This window comes from Oncorhynchus keta, chromosome 14, assembly GCF_023373465.1.
Source record: "Oncorhynchus keta strain PuntledgeMale-10-30-2019 chromosome 14, Oket_V2, whole genome shotgun sequence".
Lineage (NCBI taxonomy): Eukaryota > Metazoa > Chordata > Actinopteri > Salmoniformes > Salmonidae > Oncorhynchus > Oncorhynchus keta.
The window spans coordinates 36,533,258-36,549,700 of NC_068434.1; the positions used below are offsets into that span (position 1 = coordinate 36,533,258).

Sequence of the window (16,443 nt, forward strand, 5' to 3'; positions counted from 1 at the left end):
TCTGTCCGTCTGTTGAAACGTATATCGCAGTTGCACAAGCAGTCCCTACTCTACACATTTTGTGTGATGATGTAGGCTAATCTTTATAATTGCTGCCATATCGTAGTTTCTGGAAAAAGAACACTACTTGGCTGTCTGCCTCCTGCACAGTTTAGCCAATGTTTGCAATGATGATGAAAAAAAAAAAAACATTAAATCGCTAATTAGACTACGTGTCTGTCTTGCTGCATTCCACCTCTGGGCAGCCAAACGTTCTCGGCAGCTGAGCGGTGCCATAGTTATGCCGATATCGTGGTGAGAGTAAATCGCTGCATGTAACTCATTAGCTAAGAAGAACATTACATCGCTAGACTGCGTCTTTGTGTCGTGGTTATGTTTGCAATACTGACAACCTAACTTTGTACGATCACATCAATAATGTATTTTGTGTACAACATGTAAATAGCTGCATGTAGCCTACTCCCCTCCTGAAAAAAAAAAAACATGAAATCACGCTCTTGCTTACTGAGCCATGGAATGTAATAGACAGTTCGAACAGTTTTGCCTACAACGTGAAGTTTGTAGGCTACACCAGTCACCAGACAAATGCGACGAAGGAATGGGGAGCCGCAGCAGCGCACTCAGCAAAGCAACTACGTAGGCAGCGGAGTGGACACACGGGGAAAAAAAAGAAAAAAAATCTGAACAGAAATATCCATATTTTCTTCTCGGGCAAATTGGGATACAGAAACAGTGTCCATAGCCACAAAAAAACGAGGCAATCAAGTTCCAAACATCAATCGATTCCCACAGTTAAGTTCTCGATATTTTGCTTTCAGTTTTATCAGTTACTCCAGTTTCATTCCTATTTTACTTAATCATCATGCTAATTAAAATGAGAAACATACAAGCCATACAGAAAACAAAGGGGCACAGGAACTGGTGCAGTCCAGCAGGCAGGTGTCCATTTTCTATATTATACAACTCAACACAAACTTAATTTGCTTTCACAAAGACTTATTCCACATTTTCTTGTGTTACAGCCTGAATTCCAAATGGATTACATATATTTTTCTCACCCATCTACACACAATACCTCCATAATGACACATAAAAAAAAAAAAAAGTTTTGCAAATGTATTGAACATTAAAATATAGAAATATCTCCTTTCTCAAGTATTCACACCCCTTTGCTATGGCATTGAGCTCAGGTGCATCCAATTTACTTTGATCATCCTTGAGACTTCACTACAACTTGATTGGAGTCCACCTGTGGCCAATTCAAAAATATGGAACAACTCAGACTCTGCCTAGAGCTGGTCGTCTGACCAAACTTAGTAACCGGGCAAGAAGGACCATGGGTCAGGGAGGTGACCAAGAACCCAATGAACACTCTGACAGAACTATAGTTTCTTGGCTGAGATGGGATAACTTGCCAGAAGTACAACAATCTCTACAGCACTTCACCAATCTGGGCAGTTTGGGAGATTGGCCAGACAGAAACCACTCGTGAGAAAAAGGCACATGTCAGCACACCTGGTGTTTGCATAAGGCAAAAGATTCTGTGGTCTGATGAGACAAACATTTAAGTCTTTGTCCTAAAAGTGCAAATCATTGATGAGAACCTGCTTCAGAGTGCAAATGACCTTAGACTGGGGGCGAAGATTTACATTCCAACAGAACAATGATCACCAAGCATACAGTCAAAGCAACACTGAAATGGCTTCAGAACAAGAATGTGAAAGCCCAGACAAATACATTTGTAAAAATGTATAAAATCATGTTTTCACTTTGTCATTATAGAGTATTGTGTGTAGATTGGTGAGAAAATAAATACATGTAATACATTTCTAATTTAGGCTGTAACGCAACAATGTCAAGGGGTATGAATACTTTCTGAAGGCACATTATACAGTGGATTCAGGAAAGTATTCAGACCTCTTGACTTTTTCCACATTTTGTTACGTTACAGCCTTATTCTAAAATTATATAGTTTTCCCCCCTCATTAATCTACACACAATACCCCATAATGACGAAGCAAAAACAGGTTTGTAGAAATTTTGCAAATTTATTACAAATAAAAAACTGAAATATGCATTTACATAAGAATTCAGACCCGTTACTCAGTACTTTGTTGAAGCATCGTTGGCAGCGATTTCAACCTCTAGTCTTCTTGGATATGACGCTATAAGCTTGGCACACATGTATTTGGGGAGTTTCTCTCATTCTTCTCTGCAGATCCTCTCAAGCTCTGTCCGGTTGGAAGGGGAGCGTCGCTGAACAGCTATTTTCAGGTCTCTCCACAGATTTCGATCGGGTTTAATTCCGGGCTCTGGCTGGGCCACTCAAGGACATTCAGAGGCTTGTCCCGAAGCCATTGCTGCATTATCTTGGCTGTGGGCTTAGGGTCGTTGTCCTGTTGGAAGGTGAACCTTTCCCCAGTCTGAGGTCCTGAGCACTCTGGAGCAGGTTTTCATCAAGGAACTCTTTGTACTTTGCTCAGTTCATCTTTCCCTCGATCCTGACTAGTCTTCCAGTCCCTGCCGCAGAAAAACATCCCCACAGCATGTCCTGCCACCACCATACTTCACCGTAGGGATCTACCAGGTTTCCTCACGATGTGACGCTTGGCATTCAGGCCAAAGAGTTTATCTTGGTTTCGTCAGATCAGATAATCTTGTTTGTCATATTCTGAGAGTCATTTAGGTGCCTTTTGGCAAACTCCAAGCGAGCTGTCAGTTGCCTTTTACTGAGGAGTGGCTTCTGTCTAGCCACTCTACCATAAAGGCCTGATTGGTGGAGTGCTGCAGAGATAGTTGTCCTTCTGGAAGGTCCTCCCATCTCCACAGAGGAACTCTGGAGCTCTGACAGAGTGTCCATCGGGTTCTTGGTCATCTCCCTGACCAGGGCCCTTCTCCTCAGATTGCTCAATTTGTCCAGGCGGCCAGTTCTAGGAAGAGTCTTGGTGTTTCCAAACTTCTTCCATTGAAGAATGATGGAGGCCACTGTGTTCTTGGGGAACTGCAATGCCGCTGAAATGTTTTGGTTCCCTTTCCCAGATCTGTGCCTCGACACAATCCTGTCTCGGAGCTCTACGGAGTATTCCTTCGACCTCACGGCTTGGTTTTTGCTCTGACACGCACTATCAACTGTGGGACCTTATATGGGGGCTCCCAAGTGGCACAGCGGTCTAAGGCTTATATTGAAAGGTGTGTGACTTTCCAAAACATGTCCAGTCAATTGAATTTACCACAAGGGTACTCCAATCAAGTTGTAGAAACATCTCAAGAATGTTTAATGGAAATAGGGTGCACCTAAGCTCGAGTCTTATAGCAAAGGGTCTGAATACTTATGTAAATGTATTTCTGTTTTTATTTAAATAAGTTTGCAGAAATTTCTAAAAACATGTTTTCATGTTGTCATTAGGGGGTATTGTGTGTAGATTGAAGAGGAAAAAAAGTTACAATTAACAAATTGTGGAAAAAGGGAAGGGGTCTGAATACTTTCCAAGTGTACTATATATAGCACAGTGTGAACACCTTTTGACCAGAGGCATAGGGAGTTTGGAATGCAAGATCACTCTGTTAACCTGTAGAATGGATGCTGAGGTTTTAGTGTAATACTAGACTGTCCTGAGATCAGTGTAACAGTATGGTTAGCATAGTGTAACCCTGTAACAATATGGTTAGTGTAGTGTAACCCTGTCCTCCAGAGTGGTGCTGTGAATAATTTAGATGACAAAGGAGTTTGCCAGGAGGTCCAGGTGTTGTTCTGAGTGGGAGGGGTGAGAGTGTTTCCACTGCTTCAGGTTTCCTCAGTCACATCAAACACCTCAGAACTCAAAACTTAAAAGGTCCAATGCAGCCATTTTTATCTCAATATCAAATCATTTCTAGGTAACAATTATGCACCTTACCATGATTGTTTTCAATTAAAATTTCAAAAACAAACAAACAGCTTCTTAGCAAAGGGCAATTTCTCAAGCAATAATTTAGCAAAGACTGTTTCAGGTAGCCTTCCATAAGCTTACCACAATAAGTTGGCCCATTCCTCCTGACAGAGCTGGTGTAACTGCTAAAGCTAACTCTCTCTCCTCTGCTCTTATCATGTATGATATGTCTGGCAGACATATCAGTGTGGATGACGGATCACCACCTCAAGCTGAACCTCGGCAAGACGGAGCTGCTCTTCCTCCCGGGGAATGACTGCCCGTTCCATGATCTCGCCATCACGGCGGTTGACAACTCCATTGTGTCCTCCTCCCAGAGCGCTAAGAACCTTGGCGTGATCCTGGACAACACCCTGTCGTTCTCAACTAACATCAAGGCGGTGGCCCGTTCCTGTAGGTTCATGCTCTACAACATCCGCAGAGTACGACCCTGCCTCACACAGGAAGCGGCGCAGGTCCTAATCCAGGCACTTGTCATCTCCCGTCTGGATTACTGCAACTCGCTGTTGGCTGGGCTCCCTGCCTGTGCCATTAAACCCCTAAAACTCATCCAGAACGCCGCAGCCCGTCTGGTGTTCAACTTTCCCAAGTTCTCTCACGTCACCCCGCTCCTCCGCTCTCTCCACTGGCTTCCAGTTGAAGCTCGCATCCGCTACAAGACCATGGTGCTTGCCTACGGAGCTGTGAGGGGAACGGCACCTCAGTACCTCCAGGCTCTGATCAGGCCCTACACCCAAACAAGGGCACTGCGTTCATCCACCTCTGGCCTGCTCGCCTCCCTACCACTGAGGAAGTACAGTTCCCGCTCAGCCCAGTCAAAACTGTAAGCTGCTCTGGCCCCCCAATGGTGGAACAAACTCCCTCACGACGCCAGGACAGCGGAGTCAATCACCACCTCCCGGAGACACCTGAAACCCCACCTCTTTAAGGAATACCTAGGATAGGATAAAGTAATCCTTCTCACCCCCCTCCCTTAAAAGATTTAGATGCACTATTGTAAAGTGGCTGTTCCACTGGATGTCATAAGGTGAATGCACCAATTTGTAAGTCGCTCTGGATAAGAGCGTCTGCTAAATGACTTAAATGTAATGTAAATGTAACTGAATCAGGTTTGTAGGCCTCCTTGCTCGCACAAGCTTTTTAAGTTCTGCCCACACATTTCCTATGGGATTGAGGTCAGAGCATTGTGATGGCCACTCCAATACCATGACTTTGTTTTGCGACCAAGCTTTAACTTCCTGACTGATGTCCTTAGATGTTGCTTCAATATATCCACCTAATTTTCCTCCCTCATGATGCCATCTATTTTGTGAAGTGCACCAGTCCCTCCTGCAGCAAAGCACCTCTTCAACATGATGCTGCCACCCCCGTGCTTCACGATTGGGATGGTGTTCTTTGGCTTGCAAGCCTCCCCATTTTCCTCCAAACATAACGATGGTCATTAAGGCCAAACAGTTCTATTTTTGTTACATCAGACCAGAGGACATTTCTCAAAAAAGTACGATCTTTGTCCCCATGTACAGTTGCAAACCATAGTCTGGCTTTTTTATAGCGGTTTTGGAGCAGTGGCTTCTTCCTTCCTGAGCGGCCTTTCAGGTTGTGTCGATAGGGGACTCGTTTTACTGTGGATATAGATACTTTTGTACCTGTGTCCTCCAGCACCTTCACAAGGTCCTTTGCTGTTGTTCTGGGATTGATTTGCACTTTTCACACCAAAGTACGTTCATCTCTAGGAGACAGAACTGAGCAGTATGACGGCTGCGTGGTCCCATGGAGTTTATACTTGCGTACTGTTGATTGTACAGATGAATGTGGTACCTTCAGGCATTTGGAAATTGCTCCCAAGGATGAACCAGACTTGTGGAGGTCTACAATTTTTTTTCTGAGGTCTTGGCTAATTTCTTTAGATTATCCCATGATGTCAAGCAAAGAGACACTGAGTTTGAAGGTAGGCCTTGAAATACATCTACAGGTACACCTTCAATTGACTCAAATGATGTCAATTAGCCTATCAGAAGTTCTAAAGCTATGACATCATTTTCTGGAATTTGCCAAGCTGTTTAAAGGCACAGTCAACTTAGTGTAGGTAAACTTCTGACCCACTGGAATTGTGATACAGTAAATTATAAGTAAAATAATCTGTCTGTAAACAATTGTTGGAAAAATGACTTGTTATGCACAAAGTAGATGTCCTAACCGACTTGCCAAAACTATAATTTGTTAACCCCTCTGGGATATGTGGGACGCTAGCGACCAATTTCTAAAGACTGGTGACATCCAGTGGAAGCGGTAGGAACTGCAATAAGGTCCCTTAGAAATCTGGATTCCCATTGAAAACCATTGAAAAGAGTGACCTCAAAACAAAACAAATTCTGAATGGTTTGTCCTCTGGGTTTCGCCTGCTACATAAGTTATGTTATACTCAGACATGCTTCAAACAGTTTTAGAAACTTCAGAGTGTTTTCTATCCAAATACTAATAATATGCATATCTTATCTTCTGGGGATAAGTAGCAGGCATCAGGATGTGAAAATACTGCTCCCTGTCACCAAGAAGTTAACAATAAATTTGTGGAGTAGTTGAAAAACGAGTTTTAATGACTCCAACCTAAGTGTATGTAAACTTCTGACTTCAACTATGTATGTATGTATGTATGTATGTATGTATGTATGTATGTATGTATGTATGTATGTATGTATGTATGTATGTATGTATGTATGTATGTACAGTGGGGCAACGTGTGTGTGTGTGTGTGTGTGTGTGTGTGTGTGTGTGTGTGTGTGTGTGTGTGTGTGTGTGTGTGTGTGTGTGTGTGTGTGTGTGTGTGTGTGTGTGTGTGTGTGTGTGTGTGTGTGTGTGTGTGTGTGTGTGTGTGTGTGCGCGCGTAAAGTATTTAGTAAGCCACCAATTGTGCAAGTTGTCCCACTTAAAAAGATGAGAGAGGCCTATACTTATTTTCCACCATAATTTGCAAATAAATTCATTAAAAATCCTACAATGTGATTTTCTGGATTTTTTCCCCCTCATTTTGTCTGTCATAGTTGAAGTGTACCTATGATGAAAATTACAGGCCTCTCTCATCTTTTTAAGTGGGAGAACTTGCACAATTGGTGGCTGACTAAATACTTTTTTGCCCCACTGTATGTGTCTTTTGTGTTTTTTTAATACAATACATGCAACATATAAGTCAGATATTACAATAATCATGTATGTGTATTTGCTGCCATATAGTTACACATTCCAGTTTGAATATATAAGAATCTTGTTCAATTCTTCTATATCATTTTTCGATATTGGTGTGTACACATGGCATTGTTTAATCTGTAAACCATGGTAACACGCAAAACACACACAGTCCAACCTGGCGTACGTAAGACTTACCAACTGTGTTCCTAATGAGAGATTAAAAGGTATGTGTGTGGTTGAGGTGACGTTCAGTTTAATTCAGAAATAAATTAAAACAACTCCTGTGGGAGCTCTGTGTTTTAGCCAGGGGCTGGGAGCTTGTTGTGTAGAGACTCTGTGTAGTGTGTTGCAGGGGCTTTGGGGCTGGGAGCTTGTTGTGTAGAGACTCTCTGTGTCGTGTGTTGCAGGGGCTTTGGGGCTGGGAGCTTGTTGTGTAGAGACTCTCTGTGTAGTGTGTTGCAGGGGCTTTGGGGCTGGGAGCTTGTTGTGTAGAGACTCTGTGTAGTGTGTTGCAGGGGCTTTGGGGCTGGGAGCTTGTTGTGTAGAGACTCTCTGTGTCGTGTGTTGCAGGGGCTTTGGGGCTGGGAGCTTGTTGTGTAGAGACTCTCTGTGTAGTGTGTTGCAGGGGCTTTGGGGCTGGGAGCTTGTTGTGTAGAGACTCTCTGTGTAGTGTGTTGCAGGGGCTTTGGGGCTGGGAGCTTGTTGTGTAGAGACTCTCTGTGTAGTGTGTTGCAGGGGCTTTGGGGCTGGGAGGTTATTGTTGTTGTTTATCCCCATAGAGGATGCTGCTGTGCTGTGGGGGCAGGGAATATCTTGGTAATGTTTTTCTTGTTGCTTTATTTGGCAAAGGCTGCCTTGTCAGCAGGTCAGGTAGATATCCCCCCCTCTTTCTTGCGCACATGAACACAGGTACACACACTCTCGCTTGCTCTCTCTCGCTCGCTCTCTCTCGCTCTCTCTCGCGCTCTCTCTCTCTTTCTTTCTCTCTTACTCTCAGCAGACTCAGCAGACCTCCAGGCTGCCAGTGAGTGAAAAGCATGCTGGGTAAACCGGAGTTAGAGGAGAAACAGAGGCAGGGGGAAAAAACAGTAACACTTCCAGAGTGCATTACTTTGCACACACACACACACACACACACACACACACACACACACACACACACACACACACACACACACACACACACACACACACACACACACACACACACACACACACACACACACACACACACACACACACACACACACACACAATTATTTAACACACCTTTCCTGAACAACGTTCTCCTCTCCACCACTGAGCCATCATTCCATACCTTCATCTGTTTAAGCAAAATACACAAACTCTGTTTACATAGAGCAGTACCTTATGAAAGTAAATGGCTATTTCAACACAAGAATTGTATGTATGCTGTCCCCAAACATTAGTGGGAGAGACAAAAGAGGATGACATGGGAGTGTGGGGGTGTAAGTGGAGTGGGGGGAGGAAAGGGGTAACTGTGTTGCAGTCTGACCTAAAAAGTCAGCCAGCGGAAACTTCAGAGAGTTTGGGTCTGTCTCACAGCGGCTTTTTACACCCAGTCTATGCCTAGGGAGAGAAAGAGGGAGCGGGGGAGAGAGAGAGAGAGAGAATGAATGTACAGGGAGAGAGAGGACAACTGAAGGGCGGTAACTATCTTTACTGTCACTCACCACTGATAACACCTCTTTGCAGACCACCAGCATTTTGCTTCCCTCCTCTACCCTTAAATACGCTCCTGTCTGTGGCCATCTCCCTGCCTCCCTGCCCATAGCCATTGTCTGGTGTTATGTTTGGGACTTGGTAATATTGGGGAGTTTGTAAAATAGCACAGGAAGCAGTCCGAGGCAGTGGTGAAATGTGCCCGCACCTCCTGTCTGGGGGAAAACAAATAAGGAGTAAAAATAACCAGAGAGGCCAGCAGAAACACACAGGAAAGAGACCACCGAGACAGAGGAGGGAGGCTCGTTTGATCATGACATGATAGCAAAGAAACTGGGATACTGTTATGATTTTCTCCTGTATAATAAGTAGAGTCATGCGCTGGATTATGGATTTTACTAGGGCTCTGGGAGGTTGAGTTTGCCAAGATATTGTGGGATATTGGTGGCAATTATTTTGGTCTCCTGTTGGTGGGATGTTGGATGTCTTTGGAGCATTGTTAGATTGGTGTGTCACTGATACACCACCACCACCATGGTCTAACCTCACTTACAGTGTGTGTGTGTGTGTGTGTGTGTGTGTGTGTGTGTGTGTGTGTGTGTGTGTGTGTGTGTGTGTGTGTGTGTCTTCCAGAGTGCAGCAGCAGCACCCAGTCCCATCCTTGGGAACCTTTCCACAGGAGAGGGAATGCCAGTGGGTCCTGTACCTCCAGGATTCTTCCAGGTACACACACACACACACACACACATTGTTGAATTTATAAAGCAGAAAGGGGTCTTCCCTGTGCTCTGGCTGAATGGGCTACAGGGAAGTATTTAACATGGCACTCAGCCGATTGCTGTGCGTCATTGCGGTGGCCACACAGTTCCTGCTGTGTTATCTTGTGTGTGTGTGTGTGTGGGAGACAGACAACCATTTTCTATCAGATTAGTAGCTACAGATTATGACCAACAGAACATTCTGTCCTATAGCCAGAACAGATACCACCGACACCAGGCAGGTACTCTCACTGTTGTCCAATGCGTCATTAATGGCAACCCCTTGTCTTCAGGACTTTTTGAATTGAAGCAGAAGAGGCTAGAGGAGTTGAGTGGGGAGTTACCATGGAACTGCAGAAAAAAATAAAATCTTCTGCTAAACTGACTGGATTGAAGTAGAATTGAGATCATCCCCGCTAGTTGTACTTATAACAGAGCCCATCTTCAATACCCATGTCCCTCCACAGACCCTCCTACCAGCTGCATTAGATGGTAGATTAGCTTTGTTAGATGGTCATGTCAAGGGGAGAGTGTTAACTGCGTGTGTGTTTGTATGTGTGCTGGTTGGGTTGTACTTCATCCTCTTACAATAACACTACATGTTCACAGAGACTAATTCAATCATCTTTCCATTTGTGTATGTTTTAGCAATACATGGACTTTACGCTCTGTAGCAAGGAGTTGATTTGCTTTTGTGTACAGTACCAGTCAAAAGTTTGGACACGCCTACTCATTCCAGGGTTGTTCTTTATTTTTACTATTTTCTACGTTGTAGAATAATAGTGAATACATCAAAACTATGAAATAACACATATGGAATCATGTCATAACCAAAAGGCAAATCAAAACATATTTGGTATTTGAGATTCTTCAATGTAGCCACCCTTTGCCCTGATGACAGCTTTGCACACTCTTGGCATTCTCTCAACCAGCTTCATGAGGTAGTCACCTGGAGTGCATTTCAATTAACAGGTGTACCTTGTTAAAAGTTAATTTGTGGAATTTCTTTCCTTAAAATGTTTGAGCCAATCAGTTGTGTTGTGACAAGGTAGGGGTGGTATACAGAAGTATATTTGGTATACAGAAGCTGGTATTTGGTATACAGAAGCTGGAATTTGGTAGAAGACCAAGTCCATATTATGGCAAGAACAGCTAAAATAAACAAAGAGAAACGACAGTCCATCATTACTTTAAGACATGAAGGTAAGTCAATGCAGAACATTTCAAGAACTTTGAAAGTTTCTTCAAGTGCAGTCATAAAAACCATCAAGCGTTATGATGAAACTGATGAACTGGCTCTCCTGAGGACCACCACAGAAAAGGAAGACCCAGAGTTACTCGCCTCAGAAATTGCAACCCAAATATATGCTTCACAGAGTTCAAGTAACAGACACATCTCAACATCAACTGTTTAGAGGAAACTGCGTGAATCAGGCCTTCATGGTCAAATGCAAAGAAACCACTACTAAAGGACACCAATAAGAAGAGACTTGCTTGGGCCAAGAAACATGAGCAATGGAGATTAGACCGGTGGAAATCTGTCCTTTGGTCTGATGAGTCCAAATTTGAGATTTTTGATTCCAACTACCGTGTCTTTGTGACATTCAGAGTAGGTGAACGGATGATCTCCGCATGTGTGGTTCCCACCGTGAAGCATGGAAGAGGTGTGATGGTGTGGGGGTGCTATGCTGGTGACACTGTCTATGATTTCTTCAGAATTCAAGGCACACTTAACCAGCATGGCAACCACAACATTCTGCAGCGATACGCCATCCCATCTGGTTTGTGCTTAGTGGGACTATCATTTGTTTTTCAACAGGTCAATGACCCAACACACCTCCAGGCTGTGTAAGGGCTATTTGACTAAGACGGAAAGTGATGGAGTGCTGCATCAGATGACCTGGCCTCCACAATCACCCGACCTCAACCCAATTGAGATGGTTTGGGATGAGTTGGACCGCAGAGGGAAGGAAAAGCAGCCAACAAGTGCTCAGCATTTGTGGAAACTCCTTCAAGACTGTTGAAGCTGGTTGAGAGAATGCCAAGAGTGTGCAAAGCTGTAATCAAGGCAAAGGGTGGCTACTTTGAAGAATCTAAAATCTATTTTGATTTAACACTTTTTTGGTTACTACATGAGTCCATTTGTGTTATTTCATAGTTTTGATGTCTTCACTATTATTCTACAATGTAGAAAATGGTACAAATAAAGAAAAACCCTTGAATGAGTAGGTGTCCAAACTTTTGACTGGTACTGTATGTGTGCATGTTAGTGTGTGTGTGTTCGTGCACAGGTGTGTGTGTGTCTGAGCAGTATGAGCTTCCTCTCTTAGGCAGTCAGTCTCTCCATTACATTAGTCAGTCGGCTGGGAGTGCATTGATTAAATGTCATTAACAGTCAAACTCAGTAGCTCACGTCTGACACTTAGATCAATAGCCTTCGTGGCAATATTTCAGATCAGCTTTTCAGAAATCTCAAACTTGAGTCAAAACACACCCTTTTCCACCAACTCCTGGTCCCCCGATCCTTGCTGAAAATCAATCATTGTTGTTGTTTGGAGCTGTCTTTGAAGAGGATTTCTTGTCAAGGCCAATCAGGGTCTGAGACAGAGCAGACTAGTTCCTCCCTGAGATTCTTACAGAGGCCAAACTGAATGATCAACACATGCCTATGCAGCTTTGAATCAACAAACAAACTAGCCACAACACAGGCACTGACTGGCAGACACACACATGCACACACAACTCAACTGGCTCCGTAATCCATATTCATTCATGTCTTTTTACTCTAATTTACTCACTTCTTTGCACTTTTGCTCATTCACAAATAAATGTAATAATATATTAATTCATCCGTATACACTTATATTATTTCTTAGACTCTGCTATTCTCTTTTTACCTTTTCAAGGGCTGAAATACACCTGGGCTGAAATACACATAAGACAATAAGAAACATAATAGTACATGATAATCTCTGTGTTGTAAAGTCAATGTCCATTTAATTTGGATCCAAACAGAGAGGAAAGTAGGTAGCAGAGGGACTGGATGTCACTGCCACCTAGTGGTGTGTTATGGTACTGCGTCCTAGCGTTGCGTTTTGGTACTGCCACTTCGTGGTGTGTTATGGTACTGTCCCCTAGTGGTTTGTTATGGTACTGCTCCCTGGTGGTGTGTAATGATACTGCCCCCTAGTGGTGTCTTATGGTACTGCTACCTAGTGGTGTCTTATGATACTGCTCCCTAGTGGTATAATACTGCTCCCAAGTGGTGTTTATGATACTGATCCCGAGTGGTGTCGTATGAACTTCTCCCTAGTGGTGTCTTGTGATACTGCTCCCTAGTGGTGTGAACTTCTCCCTAGTGGTGTCTTATGATACTGCTCCCTAGTGGTGTCTTATGATACTGATCCTGAGTGGTGTCGTATGAACTTCTCCCGAGTGGTTTCGTATGATACTGCTCCCTAGTGGTGTCTTATGATACTGCTCCCTAGTGGTGTCTTATGATACTGCTCCCTAGTGGTGTCTTATGATACTGCTACCTAGTGGTGTCTTATGATACTGCTCCCTAGTGGTGTCTTATGATACTGCTCCCTAGTGGTGTCATATGAACTTCTCCCTAGTGGTGTCTTATGATACTGCTCCCTAGTGGTGTCTTATGATACTGCTCCCTAGTGGTGTCTTATGGTACTGCTACCTAGTGGTGTCTTATGATACTGCTCCCTAGTGGTGTCTTATGATACTGCTCCGTAGTGGTGTCTTATGATACTGCTCCCTAGTGGTGTCTTATGGTACTGCTTCCTAGTGGTGTCTTATGGTACTGCTACCTAGTGGTGTCTTATGATACTGCTCCCTAGTGGTATAATACTGCTCCCTAGTGGTGTCTTATGATACTGATCCCTAGTGGTATCGTATGAACTTCTCCCTAGTGGTGTCTTATGATACTGCTCCCTAGTGGTGTGTTATGGTACTGCTCCCGAGTGGTGTCTTATGATACTGCTCCCTAGTGGTGTCTTATGATACTGCTCCCTAGTGGTGTGTTATGGTACTGCCCCCTAGTGGTGTGTTATGGTACTGCTACCTAGTGGTGTCTTATGATACTGCTCCCTAGTGGTATAATACTGCTCCCAAGTGGTGTCTTATAATACTGATCCCGAGTGGTGTCGTATGAACTTCTCCCTAGTGGTGTCTTATGATACTGCTCCCTAGTGGTGTCTTATGATACTGCTCCCTAGTGGTGTGTTATGGTACTGCTCCCTAGTGGTGTCTTATGGTACTGCTACCTAGTGGTGTCTTATGATACTGCTCCCTAATGGTGTCTTATGGTACTGCTCCCTAGTGGTGTCTTATGATACTGCTCCCTAGTGGTGTGTTATGGTACTGCTCCCTAGTGGTGTCTTATGGTACTGCTCCCGAGTGGTGTCTTATGATACTGCTCCCTAGTGGTGTCTTATGATACTGCTCCCTAGTGGTGTGTTATGGTACTGCCCCCTAGTGGTGTGTTATGGTACTGCGTCCTGGCGTTGCGTTTTGGTACTGCCACTTCGTGGTGTGTTATGGTACTGTCCCCTAGTGGTTTGTTATGGTACTGCTCCCTGGTGGTGTGTAATGATACTGCCCCCTAGTGGTGTCTTATGGTACTGCTACCTAGTGGTGTCTTATGATACTGCTCCCTAGTGGTGTTTATGATACTGATCCCGAGTGGTGTCGTATGAACTTCTCCCTAGTGGTGTCTTGTGATACTGCTCCCTAGTGGTGTCGTATGAACTTCTCCCTAGTGGTGTCTTATGATACTGCTCCCTAGTGGTGTCTTATGATACTGATCCCGAGTGGTGTCGTATGAACTTCTCCCTAGTGGTGTCGTATGATACTGCTCCCTAGTGGTGTCTTATGATACTGCTCCCTAGTGGTGTGTTATGGTACTGCTACCTAGTGGTGTCATATGAACTTCTCCCTAGTGGTGTCTTATGATACTGCTCCCTAGTGGTGTCTTATGATACTGCTCCCTAGTGGTGTCTTATGATACTGCTCCCTAGTGGTGTCTTATGATACTGCTCCCTAGTGGTGTCTTATGATACTGCTCCCTAGTGGTGTCTTATGGTACTGCTACCTAGTGGTGTCTTATGATACTGCTCCCTAGTGGTGTCTTATGATACTGATCCCTAGTGGTGTCTTATGATACTGATCCCTAGTGGTGTCGTATGAACTTCTCCCGAGTGGTGTCTTATGATACTGCTCCCTAGTGGTGTCTTATGATACTGCCCCCTAGTGGTGTGTTATGGTACTGCCCCCTAGTGGTGTGTTGTGGTACTGCTACCTAGTGGTGTCTTATGATACTGCTCCCTAGTGGTATAATACTGCTCCCAAGTGGTGTCTTATAATACTGATCCCGAGTGGTGTCGTATGAACTTCTCCCTAGTGGTGTCTTATGATACTGCTCCCTAGTGGTGTCTTATGATACTGCTCCCTAGTGGTGTGTTATGGTACTGCTCCCTAGTGGTGTCTTATGGTACTGCTACCTAGTGGTGTCTTATGATACTGCTCCCTAGTGGTGTCTTATGATACTGCTCCCTAGTGGTGTGTTATGGTACTGCTCCCGAGTGGTGTCTTATGATACTGCTCCCTAGTGGTGTCTTATGATACTGCTCCCTAGTGGTGTGTTATGGTACTGCCCCCTAGTGGTGTGTTATGGTACTGCTACCTAGTGGTGTCTTATGATACTGCTCCCTAGTGGTGTGTTATGGTACTGCTCCCGAGTGGTGTCTTATGATACTGCTCCCTAGTGGTGTCTTATGATACTGCTCCCTAGTGGTGTGTTATGGTACTGCCCCCTAGTGGTGTGTTATGGTACTGCTACCTAGTGGTGTCTTATGATACTGCTCCCTAGTGGTATAATACTGCTCCCTAGTGGTGTCTTATGATACTACTCCCTAGTGGTGTCTTATTGTACTGCTCCCTAGTGGTGTGGTGTGTTATGGTAAAAAATCTAATCAAATCAAATTTTATTTGTTACATACACATGGTTAGCAGATGTTAGTGCGAGTGTAGCGAAATGCTTGTGCTTCTAGTTCCGACAATGCAGTAATAACCTACAAGTAATCCAGCTAACAATTCCAAAACTACTACCTTATAGACACAAGTGTAAAGGGATAAAGAATATGTACATAAAGATATATGAATGAGTGATGGTACAGAGCGGCATAGGCAAGATACAGTAGATGGTATTGAGGGCAGTATATACATATGAGATGAGTATGTAAACAAAGTGGCATAGTTAGTGGCTAGTGATACATGTATTACATAAGGATGCAGTAGATGATCTAGAGTACAGTATATACGTATACATATGAGATGAATAATGTAGGGTATGTAAACATTATATTAGGTAGCATTGTTTAAAGTGGCTAGTGATATATTTAACATAATTTCCCATCAATTCAGTGTCAGTGTGTTGGCAGCAGCCACTCAATGTTAGTGGTGGCTGTTTAACAGTCTGATGGCCTTGAGATAGTAGCTGTTTTTCAGTCTCTCGGTCCCAGCTTTGATGCACCTGTACTGACTTCGCCTTCTGGATGATAGTGGGGTGAACAGGCATTGGTTCGGGTGGTTGTTGTCCTTGATGATCTTTATGGCCTTCCTGTGACATCGGGTGGTGTAGGTGTCCTGGAGGGCAGGTAGTTTGCCCCCGGTGATGCGTTGTGCAGACCTCACTACCCTCTGGAGAGCCTTACGGTTGTGGGCGGAGCAGTTGCCGTACCAGGCGGTGATACAGCCCGACAGGTTTGTGAGTGCTTTTGGTGACAAGCCGTTAATTGCTGCTGCGCCTTCTTCACGATGCTGTCTGTGTGGGTGGACCAATTCAGTTTGTCTGTGATGTGTACGCCGAGGAACTT

General features: G+C 44.1%; 1 protein-coding gene across 2 annotated transcripts in view; it reads left to right on the top strand.

Moving 5' to 3' along the window:
* The window catches only part of LOC118393350 (single-stranded DNA-binding protein 2), a 96,395-nt gene that overhangs the window by 66,488 nt on the left and 13,464 nt on the right, over positions 1-16,443 (top strand). For both annotated transcript variants that reach the window (XM_035785946.2, XM_052461687.1), the window contains exon 5: positions 9,432-9,521. In XM_035785946.2, the coding sequence (XP_035641839.2) occupies positions 9,432-9,521 (90 nt within the window). The remainder of the gene's footprint in view (positions 1-9,431; positions 9,522-16,443) is intronic.